General features: G+C 43.2%; 2 protein-coding genes across 11 annotated transcripts in view; one reads left to right on the top strand and one right to left on the bottom strand.

Moving 5' to 3' along the window:
• Positions 1 to 8,363, top strand: part of LOC139583389 (histone-lysine N-methyltransferase 2C-like) — a 225,415-nt gene extending 217,052 nt beyond the window's left edge. For 8 of the 9 annotated variants that reach the window (XM_071414413.1, XM_071414415.1, XM_071414419.1 and 5 more), the window contains 11 exons: positions 34 to 304; positions 996 to 1,108; positions 2,008 to 2,091; positions 2,354 to 3,530; positions 3,828 to 3,964; positions 4,453 to 4,595; positions 5,374 to 5,557; positions 5,868 to 5,984; positions 6,129 to 6,202; positions 6,318 to 6,426; positions 6,651 to 8,363. In XM_071414413.1, coding sequence (XP_071270514.1) covers positions 34 to 304; positions 996 to 1,108; positions 2,008 to 2,091; positions 2,354 to 3,530; positions 3,828 to 3,964; positions 4,453 to 4,595; positions 5,374 to 5,557; positions 5,868 to 5,984; positions 6,129 to 6,202; positions 6,318 to 6,426; positions 6,651 to 6,743 — 2,502 coding nt within the window. In that variant the 3' untranslated portion in view covers positions 6,744 to 8,363. The remainder of the gene's footprint in view (positions 1 to 33; positions 305 to 995; positions 1,109 to 2,007; positions 2,092 to 2,353; positions 3,531 to 3,827; positions 3,965 to 4,452; positions 4,596 to 5,373; positions 5,558 to 5,867; positions 5,985 to 6,128; positions 6,203 to 6,317; positions 6,427 to 6,650) is intronic. The other variant, XM_071414417.1, reaches the window with a different exon arrangement.
• A 50-nt stretch (positions 8,364 to 8,413) lies between these two features.
• LOC139583390 (polypeptide N-acetylgalactosaminyltransferase 11-like) overlaps positions 8,414 to 21,505 on the bottom strand; it is a 47,231-nt gene continuing 34,139 nt past the window's right edge. For both annotated transcript variants that reach the window (XM_071414423.1, XM_071414425.1), the window contains exons 9-12: positions 20,589 to 20,807; positions 18,233 to 18,337; positions 14,137 to 14,274; positions 8,414 to 9,569 (exon numbers count right to left, since the gene is read on the bottom strand). In XM_071414423.1, coding sequence (XP_071270524.1) covers positions 9,438 to 9,569; positions 14,137 to 14,274; positions 18,233 to 18,337; positions 20,589 to 20,807 — 594 coding nt within the window. In that variant the 3' untranslated portion in view covers positions 8,414 to 9,437. The remainder of the gene's footprint in view (positions 9,570 to 14,136; positions 14,275 to 18,232; positions 18,338 to 20,588; positions 20,808 to 21,505) is intronic.

The raw sequence follows: 21,505 nt of genomic DNA, 5'->3' as shown, positions 1-21,505 counted from the left end.
TATTTGACTTACCTGACACTTCTGGACCTGCAGAACATCCCTGGCGTTGTGGCTGCGGTGGCCGATCTACTGTGTGTGACCATCCCCGGCAGCTACAAGGTGAGCCGCAGCCCAGAGCGCAGCTCCCTGGCCTTACTGGCTGGACTCAAGGTGCCTCAGACCCAGGGAATGGACCCCCTTCACGTATCCATGTTTCCCCAGCACCAGCAGCCCCCCACCATGAGGTCCCTGAGACCCCCCGGATCACCCAACCATCCCAGAATTAGCCAGCCGTTTCAGCCCATTGGCCCGCCCACCAGCGCAGGTCAGTACCCACCAGCAATCCAACTTTAATCTGCAAATGGTAACAACTGATAGTGATGGATGAAATTAGGTTTCTGGCTTCAGAGCTGGTAAAACGGTGGTGGCACCATATCTTTCAGTGAAATTATTTCACAAAAATCTATCTTACTCCATTTAAATTAATGTATTTATCACTCATGTTATCAACAGACTAACAATCAAATGGCATACGTTCCTAGCATAACTAGGAAACTTGTTCCTAAGCTTTTCATTTTGGTTATTTCAAAACATGATTTTTGAGTTTGTACAAGCTATTTTAGTAAATATCTTTTAGCTCAGGAAATGGCAGGCAAATAAGCACTGTGATTAAGTTATTTTCCCATTACCCTCAATAAAGGCAATTGGCTGTTTAGAACAGATTTTGGGCAAATGCTGGGCATGGAAACACCAGTCTGTGTGTGAGTCAGAAACCTCTCTACTCAGTGGATAGTCCCATCTAGCCTCGTATTGATCATGTCTGAGATGTGAAAAGTTAATGAAAGCCACTAATGATTGGGGAGGTTGAACCTGTTAGCTCTTTGGCTAATTTGATTGTGAAGAAGCCCTTTTGAAATAACCCCAATGCAATCACAATATCTGTCTGTTTCCTTCTTGTTCAGCTGTCTTTCACCCAGGTGTTTTTTGTGATGAATTGATGTAAAAATGTGTTTTAGGTTCAGCTGCCAGGGGGGAGGGGCCTAAACCCCAGTGGTGCTGCCACTGCAAGGTGGTGGTTCTGGGAAACGGAGTGCGCAAGTCCACCAAAGACCTATCCTGCAGCAAACGGGTAAGCCCAAGATCAGTTGTTGCTCAACTGAAGCAAGTATTGTTACTTAATATGAACATGTTTAGTCATTTAAACTGCAAAAGCCTGAAATTAATTCCTATCGTATGAATATGAATTGTCAATTATGTTAAGTATTACCATAATACATTCACTAGTAGTGTACAGTAAACATTATCAGAGTTTTGTTGATATGGAATGAGATTTATCTAAGCCCAACAATAGTAATGAAATCAAGTAAAGCTAACTGCCGCGACGCACCATCTGATTTACCACGAGATGAGATGGCCTGAGTTGAGCATGATTTAATTATTTTAACAGCCAGGCTGTTTTAAATCAGGAGTTACCTTTTGATCTTCTCCTCCTGCCAGCCCATACATGTACAGACACACAAATTATTCAAATGTACCGACGACTTATGGAGTCAACACAAGGTCTGTGGCACCGCAGGCTCTTTGATCCATAGGTGGGGTGTCTGAAGATCACTTTGAGGAGTGCAAAGGGGATAATGGGGCGGCAGGTAGCCTAGTGGTTAGAGCGTTGGACTAGTAACCAAAAGATTGAATCCCCGAGCTGACAAGGTAAAAATCTGTCGTTCTGCCACTGAACAAGGCAGTTAACCCACTGTTCCTAGGCCGTCATTTTAAATAAGAATTTGTTCTTAACTGACTTACCTAGTTAAATAAAGGTAAAATAAAAATAATGGTTGGTTCTAGACAGTGCGCGACTAATGCATGTTCAGAACAAGTGACCTGGTTCCTGGTCATTAAGGCAAAACGTTTTGCAACAGGAAAAAAAAGAGTGTTTCTTATTGGACAGGTTTAGTTGTCCTCCCCGTTTCCGAGCATTTCCTTTATTTTTGTGGCAACTGAACATGATGCTGACGTCTCTGCTTCCTGCAGGAGAGACCGAGCCAGGTCTTCTGCAGCCGCAACTGTTTTGTCCTCCACACCGCAGCCACACAGTCCAAAGCCACAGACAGTAAGGTGTGTATCTCTGTCTTGACTCTTTTTGAGAACCTCACTGACACCAGTACGGTAGGTAGACAGACGACAAGGCAGGATTGTTACAATAGGTTGTAGATTGCATGGATTTATGTCTTTTCATTTTAGCGCAGTCAAAAAGCAGGTGGAATCTTCTAACATGGTCTAACAATGACCACAGCTGGGCAAACAAAGATGCCATTGCTGAGAGTAATTAGCATGAGACTTTTCATTGGATTCCTAATGAGTAAACTCTCTTTCGCAGCCAAACATGTCTCCTCTCTTGCCTGAGTCGTCGGTCAAAGAGAGCCCGTCCAAGGTGCTCCACCAGTATAGCAACAACATGTCCACACTGGACGTCCGCTGCCTGGCAAAGCTGCAGCCCAAACAGTCTGCCCCCTCCAGCCCCCCTCCCATCTCCTTCCCCACAGAGAAACCTAAGCCGGACACCCTCAAGATGACGGTCAAGCTCAAGCCAAGGCCCCGAGCAGTCCACTCTGCCAGCAGTGATGACATGTCGCCCCGCCACCACAAGCGCTGGAAGGGCCTGCGCTGGCGCAAGTGGAGTGTACACATCATGTTTCCCACTAGAGGCAGCCTGCTGTCCTCTCTGCCCGGTGAGGATGAGGTGGATGAGCTGCTGAGGAAGCTGGGTGCCTCTCTGCGTCCCGATCCCCTCCCCCGGGACCTGCGGCGTTGCTGCTTTTGCCACGAGGAGGGCGATGGCATGACAGACGGGCCCGCACGCCTCCTCAACCTAGACCTGGACCTGTGGGTACACCTGAATTGCGCCCTGTGGTCATCTGAGGTGTATGAGACGCAGGCAGGTGCCCTGATCAACGTGGAGCTGGCACTGCGGAGGGGCATGGCGGTGCACTGCACCTACTGCCAGCAGACAGGCGCCACCAGTGGCTGCCACCGGCTGCGCTGCGGCAACGCCTACCACTTCACGTGCGCGCTCAAGGCCCAGTGCACCTTCTTCAAGGACAAGACAATGCTGTGTCACCTGCACCGGCCCCGTGGCATCGGCAGTGGCGATGGGAGAGGAGGCGACAGGGCCGTGGCGCCCGCCACTACCCACCACGACCAGGAGCTGCGATGCTTCACAGTGTTCCGCCGCGTCTACGTGCAGCGCGATGAGGCGCGGCAGATGGCCAGCATCGTGCAGCGTGGCGAGCGCCGGCACACGTTCCGCGTGGGAAGCCTGGTGTTCCACACCGTGGGTCAGCTGCTGCCCCAGCAGATGGCTGCCTTCCACTCAGCGAACGCCATCTTCCCCGTGGGCTACCGGGCCAGCCGCATCTACTGGAGCACACGCCAAGGCAACCACCGATGCCGCTACCTGTGCTCGGTGGAGGAGAACGAGGGCCAGCCAGAGTTTGTGGTGCGGGTGATAGAGCAAGGCTACGATGACCTGGTGCTCACCGGCACCTCACCCAAAGGTAAGAGGGCAGGGTGAAAAATCGACCTGGGTCAAATACATGGGGTGAAAAAGTCAAATACTTCAGGTCCACTTATGTCCAAAATGTGCAAACAATTCGAAAGCTACATCAAACTCACCTCAAATACTTTGACAAATGCATTTGTCTGGTGTAGAAACAGGGTGAAGGATGGTTAGAAAACCAGCCAAAATATGGGTTAAGGTTAGATTTACACAAAGTAAAACTAGACACATCCTGATAAATTATACTAGTAACATCTAGTTACCCTGACTGTTGAATCTCCCCTCTGTGTTATAGGTGTATGGGACAAGATTCTAGAGCCTGTGGCTGACCGGCGTAACGAATCAGGAACTCTGAAACTGTTCCCCGTCTACTTGAAGGGAGAGGACCTGTTTGGATTCACCGTCACCGCCGTCACCAGGATCGTAGAATCGGTAAGAGCAGAGATGGCAAGAGAGAGTAAAATGAATAGTCTGAGAGAGTTGAACGTTTTAGGTGGGTGTACAGTATAGCAGTTTGGTTTTGACTTTTTTACACTTTTGTTAAAAGCTCCAATGCAAAATAACTTCAACTCCATGAAGTGCTTTAAAGGAAAAGGCTTTCCATATGCACTCTAAGTACTTTGATGAAAGGTTCTCCATCAAACACACTTTAGTGTTATCTGACTTTGCAGTTGATTATGAAAGCACTTTTTCAGTCTAAGGTTAAGTGGTGGAAGAGATGTATTTTATAAACTCCCTGTAGGAAAAACAGTTCAATAAATCCACTCATGTATCTTAATGGAAACCTGAAATGTACTATTAAAGTAAGATGAATACTTAATTGCAGCTTGTAATTAACAACTATTGGTTATTATTGACCCATTTTAATGGATTGAACTGCTTGAAAATGTAAAAAAATATATATTTTTGTGTGTGTGCAGCTCCCCGGAGTGGAAGCCTGTGACAGATATACATTCCGGTTCGGACGCAACCCTCTCATGGAGCTCCCCTTGGCCATAAACCCAACTGGCAGTGCCCGCTCAGAACCCAAGGCCTGCAGCCATGTCAAGAGGTTGGTGTTAAGGTATTCTGTGTCATTTTACACTTAAGTTCCTGCCATGTTTGTTTCGGTTGATCACTGTTTTATCTCTGCAACACTTTGTCTTTGTTCCATCCACAACAAGGTGTTCGCTCTCTCTAATTCAGTATCCTCTTTCTTTACACATTTTGTTCTTCCTTATGCTTTAACTTCACTGCTGCCTACTTGAAGTCAAAACAGGTCATCTTTCAGCTTTAATTTGTTTAAATCACTGGACAGCTCAGTAACAAAAGATAACTGGCTTCCCTCATCACTGTTTTCTTGAAATAGTCATCCTTCAATGTCACATCTGTTTTCAGTCAGCATTGTACATCTTACTGTCTTAGTGCCCTGATGACGCATAAGTGACACATTAGCGCTATAATGACACATTCGCTGTAAAATAATGCTAATGTTAAACATCCTGGGTTCCTGGAATGGTACTTACCGTTATCTGCTCCCAGCCACACATTAACTGCCTTTCCACCCCAATAACTCTGGCTTGCTTCTCTTTTGGTGGAACACCGCTTTCCCCGGAGGACCCAAATGAAGCCTATTCCTGGACCTTTAAATGGAGATTATCCATTGGCCATGTCTGTTAGTCCAGAAAACCACCATAATGCAGTCCCACTTGCCATTCAATCACCTTTCCATCAATGTCATAAATGCATAGAAATAGAATAAGTAGAATGGTAGTACTGTGTTTCTATTTCGATGGTCATATGCTACTTCCTGCGGGAATGCTTCAGGGTGTTGTATGTTTTGGCTCCTCCTCTTCCCATAGACCTCACACTTTGTCCAGCACCGGTATCGTCTCCTCTAAGTCCATGCAGACGGTTGGCAGCGTGGGTGTGGTGGAAGCACCGGAAGAGGTGATCCCCAAGCAGTTTGCATCCGTCCCCTTCCAGTACCGACGCATGAAAGCTGAGTGGAAGAGCAACGTGTACCTGGCGCGCTCCCGCATTCAGGTCGGCACCTCTGTCACTGTGCTAGGGCTACATGCAGACTCTACTCAGGCCCTGATGCACATTCAATATAATTGTCTAACTTATTCAGGCACAGAAGTATTTCAATCCATTTTGCTTGATGCACATTGATTGAATTGAATTCAATGGTTGCTTTTGTGGTAAGTAAGTACAAGTTACCTGTTGGGTTATAAGGGCATGATGTGAGGGCATGATATGGCATCATTTGATATCATTCATAGTGGTCGTTTGCTTTCAGATTCATTGAGTTCAGTGTTTGAGGTGTTGACCCTCACTGTTTCTGTCCTGGCAGGGGTTGGGTCTGTACGCCGCCAGGGACATTGAGTCCCACACCATGGTGATTGAGTACATTGGTACCCTCATTCGCAACGAGGTCGCCAACCGGATGGAGAAGATGTACGAATCCCAGGTGAGTTCAGAAACCATTGCCATATGTTTCCCACAAGACTAAATATCATCCCCCTTCATATCTGGCCTCTTAACATCTACATGATAGCATAAGAGAAGAATGGCAATGTTGTATCTTCCATGTTATTCCCTTGCTGTGGTGCAGAACCGTGGAGTCTACATGTTCCGTCTGGACAGTGAGCATGTTGTCGATGCCACCATCACTGGCGGACCAGCAAGGTAAGAGTTTCCTACGTTCAGAATACACCATTTGACCCTACTTGTGTTACATTTCAACGCTGTGTAAATGTCGCTAGCATGTAGGAAAGTCGTTTACCTTTGGCATCGTCCTCAGATACATCAACCACTCCTGCGCCCCCAACTGCATCGCCGAGACCGTGAGCTTGGAGAGAGGCGACAAGATCGTCATCAGCTCTTGCCGCAATATCCAGAGAGGAGAAGAGGTAAGATATCCTCCTTTCATTAGCAATATGCTTCGTTATTGAAAGTAGAGACTGGAGACACATTGCACTGTGGCTAGTGGCTACCTCAGCCATGTAACATCAGCTAATGTTTAAGAATGGTCTCGTCGTATCAAGCATGCATAGAATTGTGCATCGTTATCGTCAGTTTGTCATTGAAGTAATAAGCACCTGAAGTGTTGATCTGATTTCTCTCTCTCTCTCAGCTGTGCTACGACTACAAATTTGACCTGGAGGACGACCAGCATAAGATCCCGTGTCACTGTGGTGCGGTTAATTGCCGGAAATGGATGAACTAGAACAGAGACAATTGGGGCAAAATACAGGCTACAACACTTCCAAATTATGGCGCGCGCACATTCCTTATCTTTTTATATGCTTGTTGGTTCATCAGCTGAAAAACATTGTATTACTTAAACAAAGACAACTTATCAGGGCAAGACACTGACCGCAGAACTGTTAGAGAAGACTAAAGAGGAAAGGGGCATCGCAGGCACGAAGACAATTCTTTTTGAGGCTGAGAACCGAGTCTTTCACTTATATAAATGGATTAAGGGGAGGGTGTTTTGGGGTAGAATTCACCAGTTGACCAGGAGAGTTTTGTGCTGGCCACCGCCTTATTTAGTTATTGAGGCAGGTCCTCTGGATTATGAAATATATACAAATATATATATATATACATATAGTTACAGAAATGTAGACACCACTGAACAAGGAATGTACAGAGAAGACTTCCTTAGGGACAAAGCTAAGGGATTATTAACTTGCACTAAAACAAATTTAGTCGAACATACTTGATTCCATGAGTCAGTTTTTTTCCTTTTATGTAAAATACGAGAATTTTTGTATTTATTATCGAATCACCGGCAAACTGCTGCCCAGGTTTTCAGTCTGATCAGAACGTGTTACTTTATACAAAGTGTAAATAGTCAATTAAGTAAACAATTGACCAAATGCTACCATGGCTGTTTGGGTGAATTACATTTTTTTTTGACAAAAGTATTTAAGAAGGATGTCATATCATTCTAAGAGTTTATGTGCTGTATAAAACTGTACAGAATGTGTAAAAAAAAAAGAAATCTAGAGTATTTTTGTTGTATTTAGAATTAAGTTGCGTTGTCAAATTCTGACCACTTGAAGAATATGCTTTGCGTTTAATTTTTCTTAGAACAATTTCTGTTTGCATTGACACGCGCAATCAAAGAATTGCAGAGAGCACCAATCACATCGAGACGACTGAAATCCTAACCCTAGTTAATCTGACGTGAATGTAGAATTAGAGAGAACTGTGAATTTAAGGTTGAAAGCCACCCATACCATCAGTTTGCTTCTTTAACTGTATGTGTACAGCAGTCACTCTGAGATTCACCTCATGCAGATAATGCTGTGCTTGGGGGGGAAAAAATATTTTTTCTTACCAGTTGCAGGAGACTCAATTATGCTTTTCACATAAAATGATTTCTGTTTTTTGTTTACATTTCTTAAACATTCTGTTTAGTGCTGGCTAGTTGAGAAAAAAATATGCTACTGTATGATGTTTTTGATTTCTTTACACTCAATCACGAAAATTGGAATCTGGTACTAGAATTTCATTGACCAGTTTGAAATGAAGTTTTCATTTGTGTGCACAAAAGTTGGTATATTCAGTCTCGTTGTAATAAACAGTACATGGCATGATGTCTTTTTAAACTTTCAGAAGAATCAATTGTATATAATTTTCCATAATGGTTAATGAAATTTGTTTCTCGGATATTTTCTCCTCTTGTACAATATTCAGACCTCTTTAATAGTGTCTCTTTTCTTTGCCTGTATAGTAATGTCTAAAAAGCCTTTTTGAAGTATACAGCGTGTGATGGGGTTTGGAGTTTGGAATCAGATTTAGGATCATTTACAAAAAATAAAATATTTTACATCTTAAATTTGCGCTACGTTTCTCTGTGGGGGTAAATGGACGACATTTTAATAAGCGTCTGAGCCAGAATTTTTATCAATTGCAAATTAGTCAAGGGATGTTCATACTTCAAATAAACATTTAGTTGGTTGCCTCATTGCAAAAGGGAATAACTAGTACAAAACTGCACCGCATAACTTAAGAAATTACATTTGAATAAGGGAAAAAACTAGAACTCAAATCATTGTCAGATCTCGTTCAACCATCATAGCTCACTAGTACAGTGCAGAACAGACCGTGAGTATGGATGATTTTGCTAGTATTGTGGGCATGACCCAAGACCGCTACATACTGTAGGAAATTCCATTTCTATTTAGCCTATTCGACATGATTTACGTATTCTGCACACACTACCCATCACTTGCTCAATATACCTGATGTAGAGCTAACACAGTGTAGCCTATCAATACAGTATTAAGGAAGTTGCCTTGCACATTTCAAGGGCATGAAAAATACACAACTTCAAAAACAAACTCCAGTGATCAAAATATTTGTACAACAGAAAGATACTCCCAAAGAAATGTCAACTAAATAACATGCAGTACTGTATGTCATAGCAATTAATATCAGATTGTAATAAGTACAGAATAAAATGCAATTTAACTCTAAAACCTCTAACACTGGTAGTCCATTGTTCTTAGTAAACACTTGTTCGCGACTTATACAAGATTAAACGTTTCTCTGAATTGTCTAATGCAAGAGTGCTGTGCAAATTGGATTAAATTAAAAATTATTTGCATGATGCATTGTAAAAAATATCTAAAACAGGACATGGAATACTAATTTTCAAGAGGGGAATTCAGGCATACGAATGACTACAGTACATATAGCGTACCCACTTAGAGATCCATACTTTGTGCACGTCAGGCCGGAAGCAGTTCTGAAGACAAACAGCATTCGTTTTCTCCAAGTTTTCAAGAACACAGTCCGTATAATTAGTTCCATCCCTCTCTTGCTTAGTTGTAGCAGCATGCAGTACTCCCCCCATCCAGAGGGATGGGCAGTCAGCGTCTGGTATGTAACTAGTCGTGGGGTATCAACATCAGCCCTCCAACTGCCACTGCTGGGACTGCGAGCCGTTGCAGATTGCCGTGGCAACATATCCCTTGGGGCTGATTGGGTCGACCACGGCCAGGCATTGGCCCACTGAGACTTGATACAGCCGGTTGCTTTTCTGGAGAGGGTTGGAGGAAGACAGGGCAATATGTTACATACAGAATTGGGGTAGAGGAGGAAGACAGGGCCATATGTTGCATACCCTGCCTTCAGAAAGTACACTATACAGTGGGGAGAACAAGTATTTGATACACTGCCGATTTTGCAGGTTTTCCTACTTACAAAGCATGTAGAGGTCTGTCATTTTTATCATAGGTACACTTCAACTGTGAGAGACGGAATCTAAAACAAAAATCCAGAAAGTCACATTGTATGATTTTTAAGTAATTAATTTGCATTTTATTGCATGACATAAGTATTTGATCACCTACCAACCAGTAAGAATTCCGGCTCTCACAGACCTGTTAGTTTTTCTTTAAGAAGCCCTCCTGTTCTCCACTCATTACCTGTATTAACTGCACCTGTTTGAACTCGTTACCTGTATAAAAGGCACCTGTCCACACACTCAATCAAACAGACTCCAACCTCTCCACAATGGCCAAGACCAGAGAGCTGTGTAAGGACATCAGGGATAAATTGTAGACCTGTACAAGGCTGGGATGGGCTACAGGACAATAGCCAAGCAGCTTGGTGAGAAGGCAACAACTGTTGGCACAATTATTAGAAAATGGAAGAAGTTCAAGATGACGGTCAATCACCCTCGGTCTGGGGCTCCATGCAAGATCTCACCTCGTGGGGCATCAATGATCATGAGGAATGTGAGGGATCAGCCCAGAACTACACGGCAGGACCTGGTCAATGACCTGAAGAGAGCTGGGACCACAGTCTCAAAGAAAACCATTAGTAACACACTACGCCGTCATGGATTAAAATCCTGCAGCGCACGCAAGGTCCCCCTGCTCAAGCCAGCGCATGTCCAGGCCCGTCTGAAGTTTGCCAATGACCATCTGGATGATCCAGAGGAGGAATGGGAGAAGGTCATGTGGTCTGATGAGACAAAAATAGAGCTTTTTGCTCTAAACTCCACTCGCCGTGTTTGGAGGAATAGAAGGATGAGTACAACCCCAAGAACACCATCCCAACCGTGAAGCATGGAGGTGGAAACATCATTCTTTGGGGATGCTTTTCTGCAAAGGGGACAGGACGACTGCACCGTATTGAAGGGAGGATGGATGGGGCCATGTATCGCGAGATCTTGACCAACAACCTCCTTCCCTCAGTAAGAGCATTGAAGATGGGTCGTGGCTGGGTCTTCCAGCATGACAACGACCCGAAACACACAGCCAGGGCAACTAAGGAGTGGCTCCGTAAGAAGCATCTCAAGGTCCTGGAGTGGCCTAGCCAGTCTCCAGACCTGAACCCAATAGAAAATCTTTGGAGGGAGCCGAAAGTCCGTATTGCCCAGCGACAGCCCCGAAACCTGAAGGATCTGGAGAAGGTCTGTATGGAGGAGTGGGCCAAAATCCCTGCTGCAGTGTGTGCAAACCTGGTCAAGAACTACAGGAAACGTATGATCTCTGTAATTGCAAACTAAGGTTTCTGTACCAAATATTCAGTTCTGCTTTTCTGATGTATCAAATACTTATGTCATGCAATAAAATGCAAATTAATTACTTAAAAATCATACAATGTGATTTTCTGGATTTTTGTTTTAGATTCCGTCTCTCACAGTTGAAGTGTACCTATGATAAAAATTACAGACCTCTACATGCTTTGTAAGTAGGAAAACCTGCAAAATTGTCAGTGTATCAAATACTTGTTCTCCCCACTGTATATACAAAAGTTAGTGGATTCGGCTATTTCAGCCACATCCGTAGCTGACAGGTATATAAAAATCGCTCACACAGCCATGCAATCTCCATTGATAAACAGAATGGCCCATACTGAAGAGCTCAGTGATATTCAACGTGGGACCGTCATACTGTAGGTTGCCACCTTTCCAACAAGTCAATTCGTCAAATGTCTGCCTTGCTTGAGCTACCCTGGTCAACTGTAAGTGCTGTTATTGTGAAGTGGAAACCTCTAGGAGCAACAACTGCTCAGCTGCGAAGTAGTAGGCCACACAAGCTCACAGAACAGTAAAAATTGTCTGTCCTCGGTTGCAACACTCACTATCGAGTTCCAAACTGCCTCTGGAAGCAACGTCAGCACAAGAACTGTTCGTCGGGAGCTTCATGAAATGGGTTCTCATGGCCGAGCAGCCGCACACAAGCCTAAGATCACCATGCGCAATGCCAAGCGTCGGCTGGAGTGGTGAATCACGCTTCACCATCTGGCAGTCCGACGGACTAATCTGGGTTTGGCGGATGCCAGGAGAACGCTACCTGCCCGAATGCAGTGCCAACTGTAAAGTTTCGTGGAGGAGGAATAATGGTCTGGGGCTGTTTTTCATGGTTCGGGCAAGGCCCCTTAGTTCCAGTGAAGGGAAATCTTAATGCTACAGCATATACTGACATTCAAGACGATTCTGTGCTTCCTATTTTGTGGCAACAGTTTGGGGAAGGCCCTTTCCTGTTTCAGTATGACAATGCCCCAGTGCACAAAGCGAGGTCCATACAGAACTGGTTTGTCAAGGTCAGTGTGGAAGAACTTGACTGGCCTTCACAGAGCCCTATCCTCAACCCCATTAAACAGCTTTGGGATGAATTGGAACGCCGACTGCGAGCCAGGCCTAATCGCCCAACATCAGTGCCCGACCTCACTAATGCTCTTGTGGTTGAAAGGAAGCAAGTCCCCAACATCTAGTGGAACACCTTCCCAGAAGAGTGGAGGCTGTAATCACAGCAAAGTGGGGGACTAACGCCATATTAATGCCCATGATTTTGAAATGAGCAGGTGTCCACATACTTTTGGTCATGTAGTGTAGTCACACCCAATTTCTTTTCTCCTCCACATTTTGTGTTAAGGTGGGATTAAAATAGATTTGTCATTTTTTTGTCAACGATCTACAGAAAATACTCTGCCAAAGCGGAGGAAATATTTGATCATTAGTTTAAATTATATATATAATTTAAACTATCTTGATTACATAAGTAGTCAACCCAGAGTCAATACAAGTTAGAATCACCTTTGGCAGCAATTACAGCTGAGTCTTTTTGGGTAAGTCTAAACGCTTTGCAGATTTTTTTTTTTTTTTTCAAGCTCTGTCAAATTGGTTGTTGATCATTGCTAGACAGCCATTTTAAAGCAGATTTAAGTCAAAACTGTAACTAGGCCACTCAGGAACATTCAATGTCATCTTGGTAAACTCCAGTGTATAGGCCTTGTGTTTTAGGTTACTGTCCTGCTGAAAGGTGAATTTGTCTCTCAGTGTCTGTTGGAAAGCAGACTGAACCAGTTTTTACTCTAGGACTTTGCCTGTGCTCTATTAAATTTATTTTATCCTAAAAAACTCCCAGTCCTTGGCAATGACAAGCATACTCATAACATGATGCAGCCACCACCATCCTTGAAAATATGAATACTGGTACTCAGTGATATGTTGTTGGATTTGCATTCAGGACATATAGTTAATTAATAACTTCATCACGCTCAAAGGGATATTCAATGTCTGTTTTTTTGTTGTTTTTTTCATCTACCAATAGGTGCCCTTCCTTGCGACGCATTCAAAACTTTTGTGGTTGAATCTGTGTTTGAAATTCACTGCTCAAATGAGGGACCTTACAGATAATTGTATGTGTGTTGTACAGAGATGAGGTAGTCATTCAAAAATCACATTGAACACTTATTGCACTCAGTGAGTCCATTTAACTTACTGTATGTGACTTTACTCCTTCACTTATTAAGGGTTGACTACATTTCAGCTTTTCATTCATTTGTAAAAACATAATTCCACTTAGACATTATGGGGTATTGTGTGTAGGCCAGTGACAAAAAAAGAATAATCTAAATTTAATCAATTTAAAATTTAGCCTCTAATGACAAAATGTCAAAGGTCAAGGGGTGTGAATACTTTCTGAAGGCACTGTACAGAATGGAGGGAGAGGATAGAGACTTTACGTACATTATCTACTGCACCTAATAAAGGAGCCCACTGGCGGTGGTTGAATAGAAGTGATTCCATCTCGTCATCACCATCATGATGCCCCGTGGTACCAGCGGTATGCACAAGTTAAATGCCACAGTAATACTGAACTGTATTAGTCATATCAGTACTGGTCTGATGATGGTAGCAGTCATTGCAACAGTTGCTATAGCCCTATTTGCTTCTATAGATGGGTTAGCTGACAACGTCAGGAAAACGATGCGCGCGCTTCAATGGGACAGAGGTCTGTTGTTGTGATTTGGAATGGCCAGATAGCTAGCGACAATGACAAGAAGCTGCCATGTCATAGGCGGCTCATTTCAGCTAGTTTTATCTTGTTCTTGATACCGTCTTGTTTTGACTATGCTAATATGGCTAACCAACAACTGTAACAATGTATTTGAGAGCCAACAAGTGCTCATTGTGCAAATGTATTTATGTTTTCAATAAGCAATATATAGTTTACATGTTGTCAACAATCCAAGCCACAGTAGGTGCGCATGTGTCAGTTGTGTTGCTAAACAACCAACCCGTCTTTTATATACAGATATGGGGCTGATTTGTGGATTCGGCAACAGTGTGGGGGCTCTAGCTAACTCACCCCCAGGGTCCACTGCTGGGAGCCCCCTGAGCCGTGACACTTCATGAGGCGGGGTGGGTCAGACGAGCGGATCTCCGACATGTCCAGACACAGCAGGCCGGCTAGGATCAACTCGTGCTCCTCATCATAGGCCCACTCCTGGGGAGGAGGAAGAGGGAGGTAGGTTAGTGAGGGAGAGAGAGAAAGAAAGAAAGGCAGAAGAAGTATATACTGTATAAGGAAACCATGTCACAGACCCGAGTGAGGAATGGATTTAAAAATGTATTTTCCATATCCAATATATAATATATATATGTATGGAATAAACCAGAATTTAAACTTTACCTACTCCCAATACTTATGACAAAAACGTTTCACGCCTCATTTGTCAGTAGACGACTTTACAAACAACCGTTCACAACGGAAGTTGTTGACCTCATCGTGTACCCAAGAACTGCTGCAGTAAGACAGAAGTTCAGATGGAAAGAGAATGAACCGCATGAGGAAAAGAGAGAGTGGGAGAACACATGTGGCACAGTGCAGAACTGCAGTAGCTTCAGCTGAACTCATACCCCACACAGACAAAGTGACTCACTCTGCACCATTTTTACACACAGGAAAGTGGAAGAGCTTGTCTAATGGAAGTGTGTTTTTTTTAGTTGAGGCTTGAAAAGATAGAAGCTCTTCCAGTGGATGTGACCCTGAAAGAGCCTGGAGTGAGGGTGTACTGGTACAGTTCATGTATTTCCAGGTTGAGATACTGCACTTTCCCCGTCTAGCCAGGGTACCCTCCTACAAAACAGTCATTGTGGCCATAAACAATGGTTGAAATAAGGTAATGAAAGCAAAGAAAGATAAGGAGATAGGAGGTTGAAATAGAACTCATTTCAGATTCTAGCACTAACCCTTATAACCATTGTCCATGTCGCGGAACTAACAGAAGCGTCAAAAAGAGGTCAGAATCGTGTAAAGGTTCTGTTATCACTGTAGGTCAATCATAGGCTGGCAACATGAATAATGACTGCCAGTGACGCATAGTAGACCATATGATGGAGACAAGGCAGAGTCACACACAACCTATTTCTCTATCGCTAGGACGTTTCCCCAACCCAGATGGAGAATCTCCATGGAACTTTGTTTTAAGTACAGGAATAGGCTTAATCTGGATCGGGGGAACTAGTTTTGAGACGCCGCACCCACCTATGGAACACTTCCGCACCTGGGGTGAAAAGTGATGGCGCTAGAGCGGTGTTTGTCGGACATTGAGACATACCGAAAATTGGACTTCTAACAAAATCGTCTGTAGCGTCCAAACGGTTTGGCATACAAACCCCTCTATGGAAAGATGAGACTACAATCAAATCAAATTGTATTTCTCACATGCGTCGAATACAACCAACAATGCAGTTAAGAAAAGTATTAACTAAAATAAACATATAAAAATAAAGATAATAGAAAAAATAACAGTAGCGAGGCTATATACAGGGGGTACCGGTACAGTCAATGTGGAGGCTATATACAGGGGGTACCGGTACAGTCAATGTGGAGGCTATATACAGGGGGTACCGGTACAGAGTCAATGTGGAGGCTATATACAGGGGGTACCGGTACAGAGTCAATGTGGAGGCTATATACAGGGGGTGATGGTACAGTCAATGTGGAGGCTATATACAGGGGGTACCGGTACAGAGTCAATGTGGAGGCTATATACAGGGGGTACCGGTACAGAGTCAATGTGGAGGCTATATACAGGGGGTACCGGTACAGAGTCAATGTGGAGGCTATATACAGGGGGTACCAGTACAGAGTCAATGTGGAGGCTATATACAGGGGGTACCGGTACAGAGTCAATGTGGAGGCTATATACAGGGGGTACCGGTACAGAGTCAATGTGGAGGCTATGTACAGGGGGTACCGGTACAGAGTCAATGTGGAGGCTATATACAGGGGGTACCGGTACAGTCAATGTGGAGGCTATATACAGGGGGTACCAGTACAGAGTCAATGTGGAGGCTATATACAGGGGGTACCGGTACAGAGTCAATGTGGAGGGGGTACAAATTAATATTTGTGTCATTCTCAAAACTTTTGGCCACAACTGTACAGTTGAAGTCGGAAGTTTACATACACCTTAGCCAAATACATTTAAACTCAGTTTTTCACAATTCCTGACATTTAATCCTAGTAAAAAGTCCCTGTCTTAGGTCAGTTAGGATCACCACTTGATTTTAAGAATGTGAAATTGTAGTGATTTATTTCAGCTTTTATTTCTTTCATCACATTCCCAGTGGGTCAGAAGTTTACATACACTCAATTCGTATTAGGTAGCATTGCCTTTAAATTGTTTAACTTGGGTCATACGTTTTGGGCAGCCTTCCACAAGCTTCCCACAATAAATTGGGTGAATTTTGGCCCATTCCTCCTGACAAAGCTGGTGTAACTGAGTCAGGTTTGTAGGCCTCCTTGCTCGCACATGCCTTTTCAGTTCTGCCCACAAATTTTCTATAGGATTAAGGTCAGGGCTTTGTGATGGCCACTCCAATACCTTGACTCTGTTGTCCTTAAGCCATTTTGCCACAACTTTGGAAGTATGCTTGGGGTCATTGTCCATTTGGAAGACCCACGCTTTAACTTTCTGACTGATGTCTTGAGATGTTGCTTCAATATATCCACATAATTTTCCTCCCTCATGATGCCATCTATTTTGTGAAGTGCACCAGTCCCTCCTTCAGCAAAGCACCCCCACAACATGATGCTGCCACCCCCGTGCTTCACGGTTGGGATGGTGTTTTTCGGCTTGCAAGCCTCCCCCTTTTTCCTCCAAACATAACAATGGTAATTATGGCCAAACAGTTCTATTTTTCAGACCAGAGGACATTTTTCCAAAAAGTAGGATCTTTGTCCCCATGTGCAGTTGCAAACCGTTGTCTGGCTTTTTTATGACGGTTTTGGAGTAGTGTCTTCTTCCTTGCTGAGCGGCCTTTCAGGTTATGTCGATATAGGACTCGTTTTACTGTGGATATAGATACTTTTGTACCTGTTTCATCTAGCATCTTCACAAGGTTCTTTGCTGTTGTTCTGGGATTTATTTGCACTTTTCGCACCAAAGTACGTTAATCTCTAGGACACAGAACGCGTCTCCTTCCTGAGCGGTATGATGGCTGTGTGGTCCCATGGTGTTTATACTTGAGTACTATTGTTTGTACAAATGATCGTGGTACCTTCAGTCGTTTGGAAATTGCTCCCAAGGATGAACCAGACTTGTGGACGTCTACAATTTTATTTCTGAGGTCTTGGCGGATTTCTTTTGATTTCCCCATGATGTCAAGCAGAGGCACAGAGTTTGAAGGTAGGCCTTGAAATACATCCACAGGTACACCTCCAATTGACTCAAATGATGTCATCTAATGACTCAATTGACTCAAATGATGTCATCTAACAATGTTAGATGGCCTAACCAACTTGCCAAAACTATAGTTTGTTAACAAGTTATTTGTGGAGTGGTTGAAAAACTCGTTTTAATGACTCCAACCTAAGTGTATGTAAACTTCTGACTTAAACTGTATCTCTCAGATATAAGACAGACACTTCAGAACAAACTTCCTTTTAGAATTTTTTTGTTGTTCCATGTAGTGAATCTGTTATTCAATGCATTTGTATGGGCTAATAGCAAGCAGTAAGGACAATTAATATATTTTGGGGATACTTCAAGGGGTCTTAAAATTCTAAATCAAATAGCAAAATAATCCTTGGTATGATCTCCTTAAAACAATTCCATATATCTTAGTTGTACCCCCCTCCCGCGGCTTAGATTCTTATGGGTTAAAGTGTTAATAAGCAGAGAGACCAGTAGAGGATATTTCACAGTATTGTGCCGACCAAAACCATGCTCTTTTCAGTTAATATCGTAGAGTGTAGGGTCAGACTGATTTCTTTCCACACCTGTTATCAGGGCAGGTCAGCTTGCTTTTAGAATGCTGAGTTGTGCTTGAAAGTGCAATGTGAAAAGACAATATCCTAGCACAGTATGGTTTGGCCCTACAGATTATATAAATGATATAGATGTCCAAGGCAGAGGTGAGTTGGGGGGAGGGGTGTAATATGTTAGTTAGTGTACCTGTTCTGGGTTGTGAGTGTCACAGGACCTCAGCACCACGGCACCCCCCTTCTGGGTGGACCTCCCCTGGGCCACCAGACACTTGTCAGCCTGCAGGTTCCGCAGCTACAGAGAAAGAAAAGGAGAAGGTGAAGACACTGTTGCGTTCCAGGTCATCTTTATTGCAGCCTGGCTGCGCATCTGAGAACATTGCTATGTTATATTAATGTGGTTCTGGCTTGAGATCTGATCATTTGCACTGTGCGATTGCAAAAAAATACAAACTGGAACATGCCCATAAACTCAATCCATGATAAATGGATAAAAACCAACTCAAGTTACACTACCGACTACCGAAAAGTTTTAGAACACCTACTCATTCAAGGGTTTTTCTTTATTTTTTAAACAATTTTCTACATTGTAGAATAATAGTGAAGACATCAAAACTGAAATAACACATATGGAATCATGTAGTAACCAAAAAAGTGTTAAACAAATCAAAATATATTTTATATTTGAGATGCTTCAAATAGCCAATAGGGTAATCCTATTTGAAGCATCTCAAATATAACATATATTTTGATTTGTTCCTCCACAGAGGAACTCTGACAGAGTGATCATCGGGTTCTTGGTCAGGCCCTTCTCCCCCGATTGTTCAGTTTGGCCGGGAGGCCAGCTCTAGGAAAAGTTTTGGTGGTTCCAAACTTCTTCCATATAAGAATGATGGGGGACCTTCAATGGTGCAGAAATGTTTTGGTACACTTCCCCAGATCTGTGCCTTGACACAATCCTGTCTCGGAGCTCTATGGACAATTCCTTCGACCTCATGGCTTGGTTTTTGCTCTAACATGCACTGTCAACTGTGGGACCTTATAAAGACAGGTGTACCTTTCCAAATCATGTCCAATCAATGGAATTTACCACAGGTGGACTCCAATCAAATTGTAGAAACATCAAGGATGATCAATGGAAACAGGATGCACCTGAGCTCAATTTCAAAGCTCATAGCAAAGAGCCTGAATACTTATGTAAATAAGGTTATTTGTTTTAATGTTAATAAATTTGCTAAAAAATCTAAACACCTGTTTTTGCTTTATCAGCATGCGGTATTGTGTGTAGATTGAGGAAAATATTTAATTTAATCCATTTAGAATAAAAAGCACATATATATTTAACCTTTATATAACTACTAGGCAAGTCAGTTACAAATTCTTATTTACAATGACAGCCTACCCCAACCATAGCCTAATGACGCTGGGCCAATTGTGCGCTGCCCTATGGGACTCCCAATCACAGCCGGTTGTGATACAGCCTGGAATCGAACCAGGGTCTGTAGTGACCCCTCTAGCACTGAGATGCAGTGCCTTAGATGGCTGCGCCACTCGGGAGCCCCACATGTTGCTACATTACAGAATAAGGCTGTGACATAACAAAATGTGAAAAAAGGGAAAGTGTCTGAATACTTTCCGAATGCACTGTAACTCAGTCTGTTTGAAGCGGAAGTTCTGAACCTGTAAGTGGTATGTGTCTTTTCGTCCTGGGGACTGGAGCTCCTTCATGACTTTCTCAACACCACGCTGCCCCCTGTTGACTGGATATGGCATTTTTTCAATTTAATTAAATAAGAAGAAAGAAAAAAATGTAAGTGCAGTATGTAACGTTGTATTGATCATTTTTGCCTTGGCTTTTGAAGAATGTTCAGGTATTTCTTCGTTGCAATCTGAGAACTACTTTCAAACCTTACCATATTAACCCTAAAGAAACATGCGCGGGAACAGGGAATATTGTTTACAACTTCTGAAGACCCCTAGTCCATCAGGAGACATCTACGGTTTGTATACTGAGAAGATGCTTCACTGACAGTAAACAAGTAACTTTATTTAATTTATGACTATACATATGTCAGAGGGCTACTTGCATGTGAATGATGTACACAATTACACCTTAAACGAACATACATTCCTTGAGGATTATTTTTAATTTCAGGCTTCATGTTATTGCCTCTAGATGGCAGGGGTTGACCGCCGACTACACACGGCTTTAACAAAGTAACCATGTTAAAGTTATGGCAGACAGTTTATGGTTACCAGCTACTAAAGACAAAACCAGGGGGCAGTTAGACAGTGATGTATCGATGACAAAAGACCAATTGGCCTCCTATTGTTACAATAAATTGCATGTTCAGTGCTGAAGTTTGGACATACAACATAAAATTATTATTTCTATGGGGTTCAGTAGTACAACTCTAGCCTGTTTCCAGATCTGTTTGTGTTGTATAGCCAACTCCTATGGTTGATGGGACCATAGGAGTTGGATATACTGCACAAGCTGATCTGGGACCAGTTTAGCATAGCTCAACTTCACTTTAGCATCTTACCCGGCCTCTCTGCAACACTTTTGGCCGGCGGAGGCCCTTGTTGACGAACACAGGCTGCTGGGGCTTGTTGTGGGGCGAGGCAACCTGCATCTCGGGGTAGATGGTGTCCAGGTACCACTTGAAAGAGCGACACTGCAGCCGTTGGCGCACCGCCTGCCGCTCGCTGATGTCGCCGTAGGCACGTTCCCGGAGTTCCGGCCGTAGGTTTAAGTACTGCTCCTGATTGGACGAGACAAAAGACAGGAAATAGGTGAGATTGATGACATACACTCAGTTGATTGCTATTGAAACGTTCAATGCCAGTCCACACCCTTTAATACATTTAAAATAGCTGTATCTCTGTCATCTGTAAAAGTGCAGAGTTTACAGGGCAGATCGGTTCTAAAGTCAATTTGTAAACAAACGTATCAGAAAAACTGAATAACCCCGAGACAAACTACTGTAGAGTGATTCAGAAATATTTCTAGTAATGAACTGGAATCTCGACAAGTCAACAGTACTCCTAGTTGTTCCACCCTCTCTTAGGTCATGAAAACAGCTTGTATTTTCTAGGTGGTAAGACTCAAAATAAGTATTTCAGAGGTAAGATTGAAAACTCTTAGATCTATTTCGATTGGCCGATAAAATCAAGAAGTTTACCTTTATTGAGAATCTGTTTAATATATCTTGATTTAGGCCGGCTATTTCCATGGAAACAAAACTTGTCCCAGTCTCTGATTAGTGTGGAGATGGAGAAGTCAGAACTGGCCAACCCAAACTTCATCTTAAAGGGAAAATCCACTCAAAAACGATCATTGCATATTGAACCATCTTGATGATAAGGCAGGTGACACTTTGCTTCTTGAAAGTCCAATATCTTGAAAACTTCACTGCCAACATGCAAAAAAAATATTTAAAAAATAGGACCGTATCAAGAG

The sequence above is a fragment of the Salvelinus alpinus genome, chromosome 8 (genome assembly GCF_045679555.1).
Source record: "Salvelinus alpinus chromosome 8, SLU_Salpinus.1, whole genome shotgun sequence".
Lineage (NCBI taxonomy): Eukaryota > Metazoa > Chordata > Actinopteri > Salmoniformes > Salmonidae > Salvelinus > Salvelinus alpinus.
Note: the sequence above shows the minus strand (reverse complement) of the source record. Positions and strands in the feature narration are given on the sequence as shown.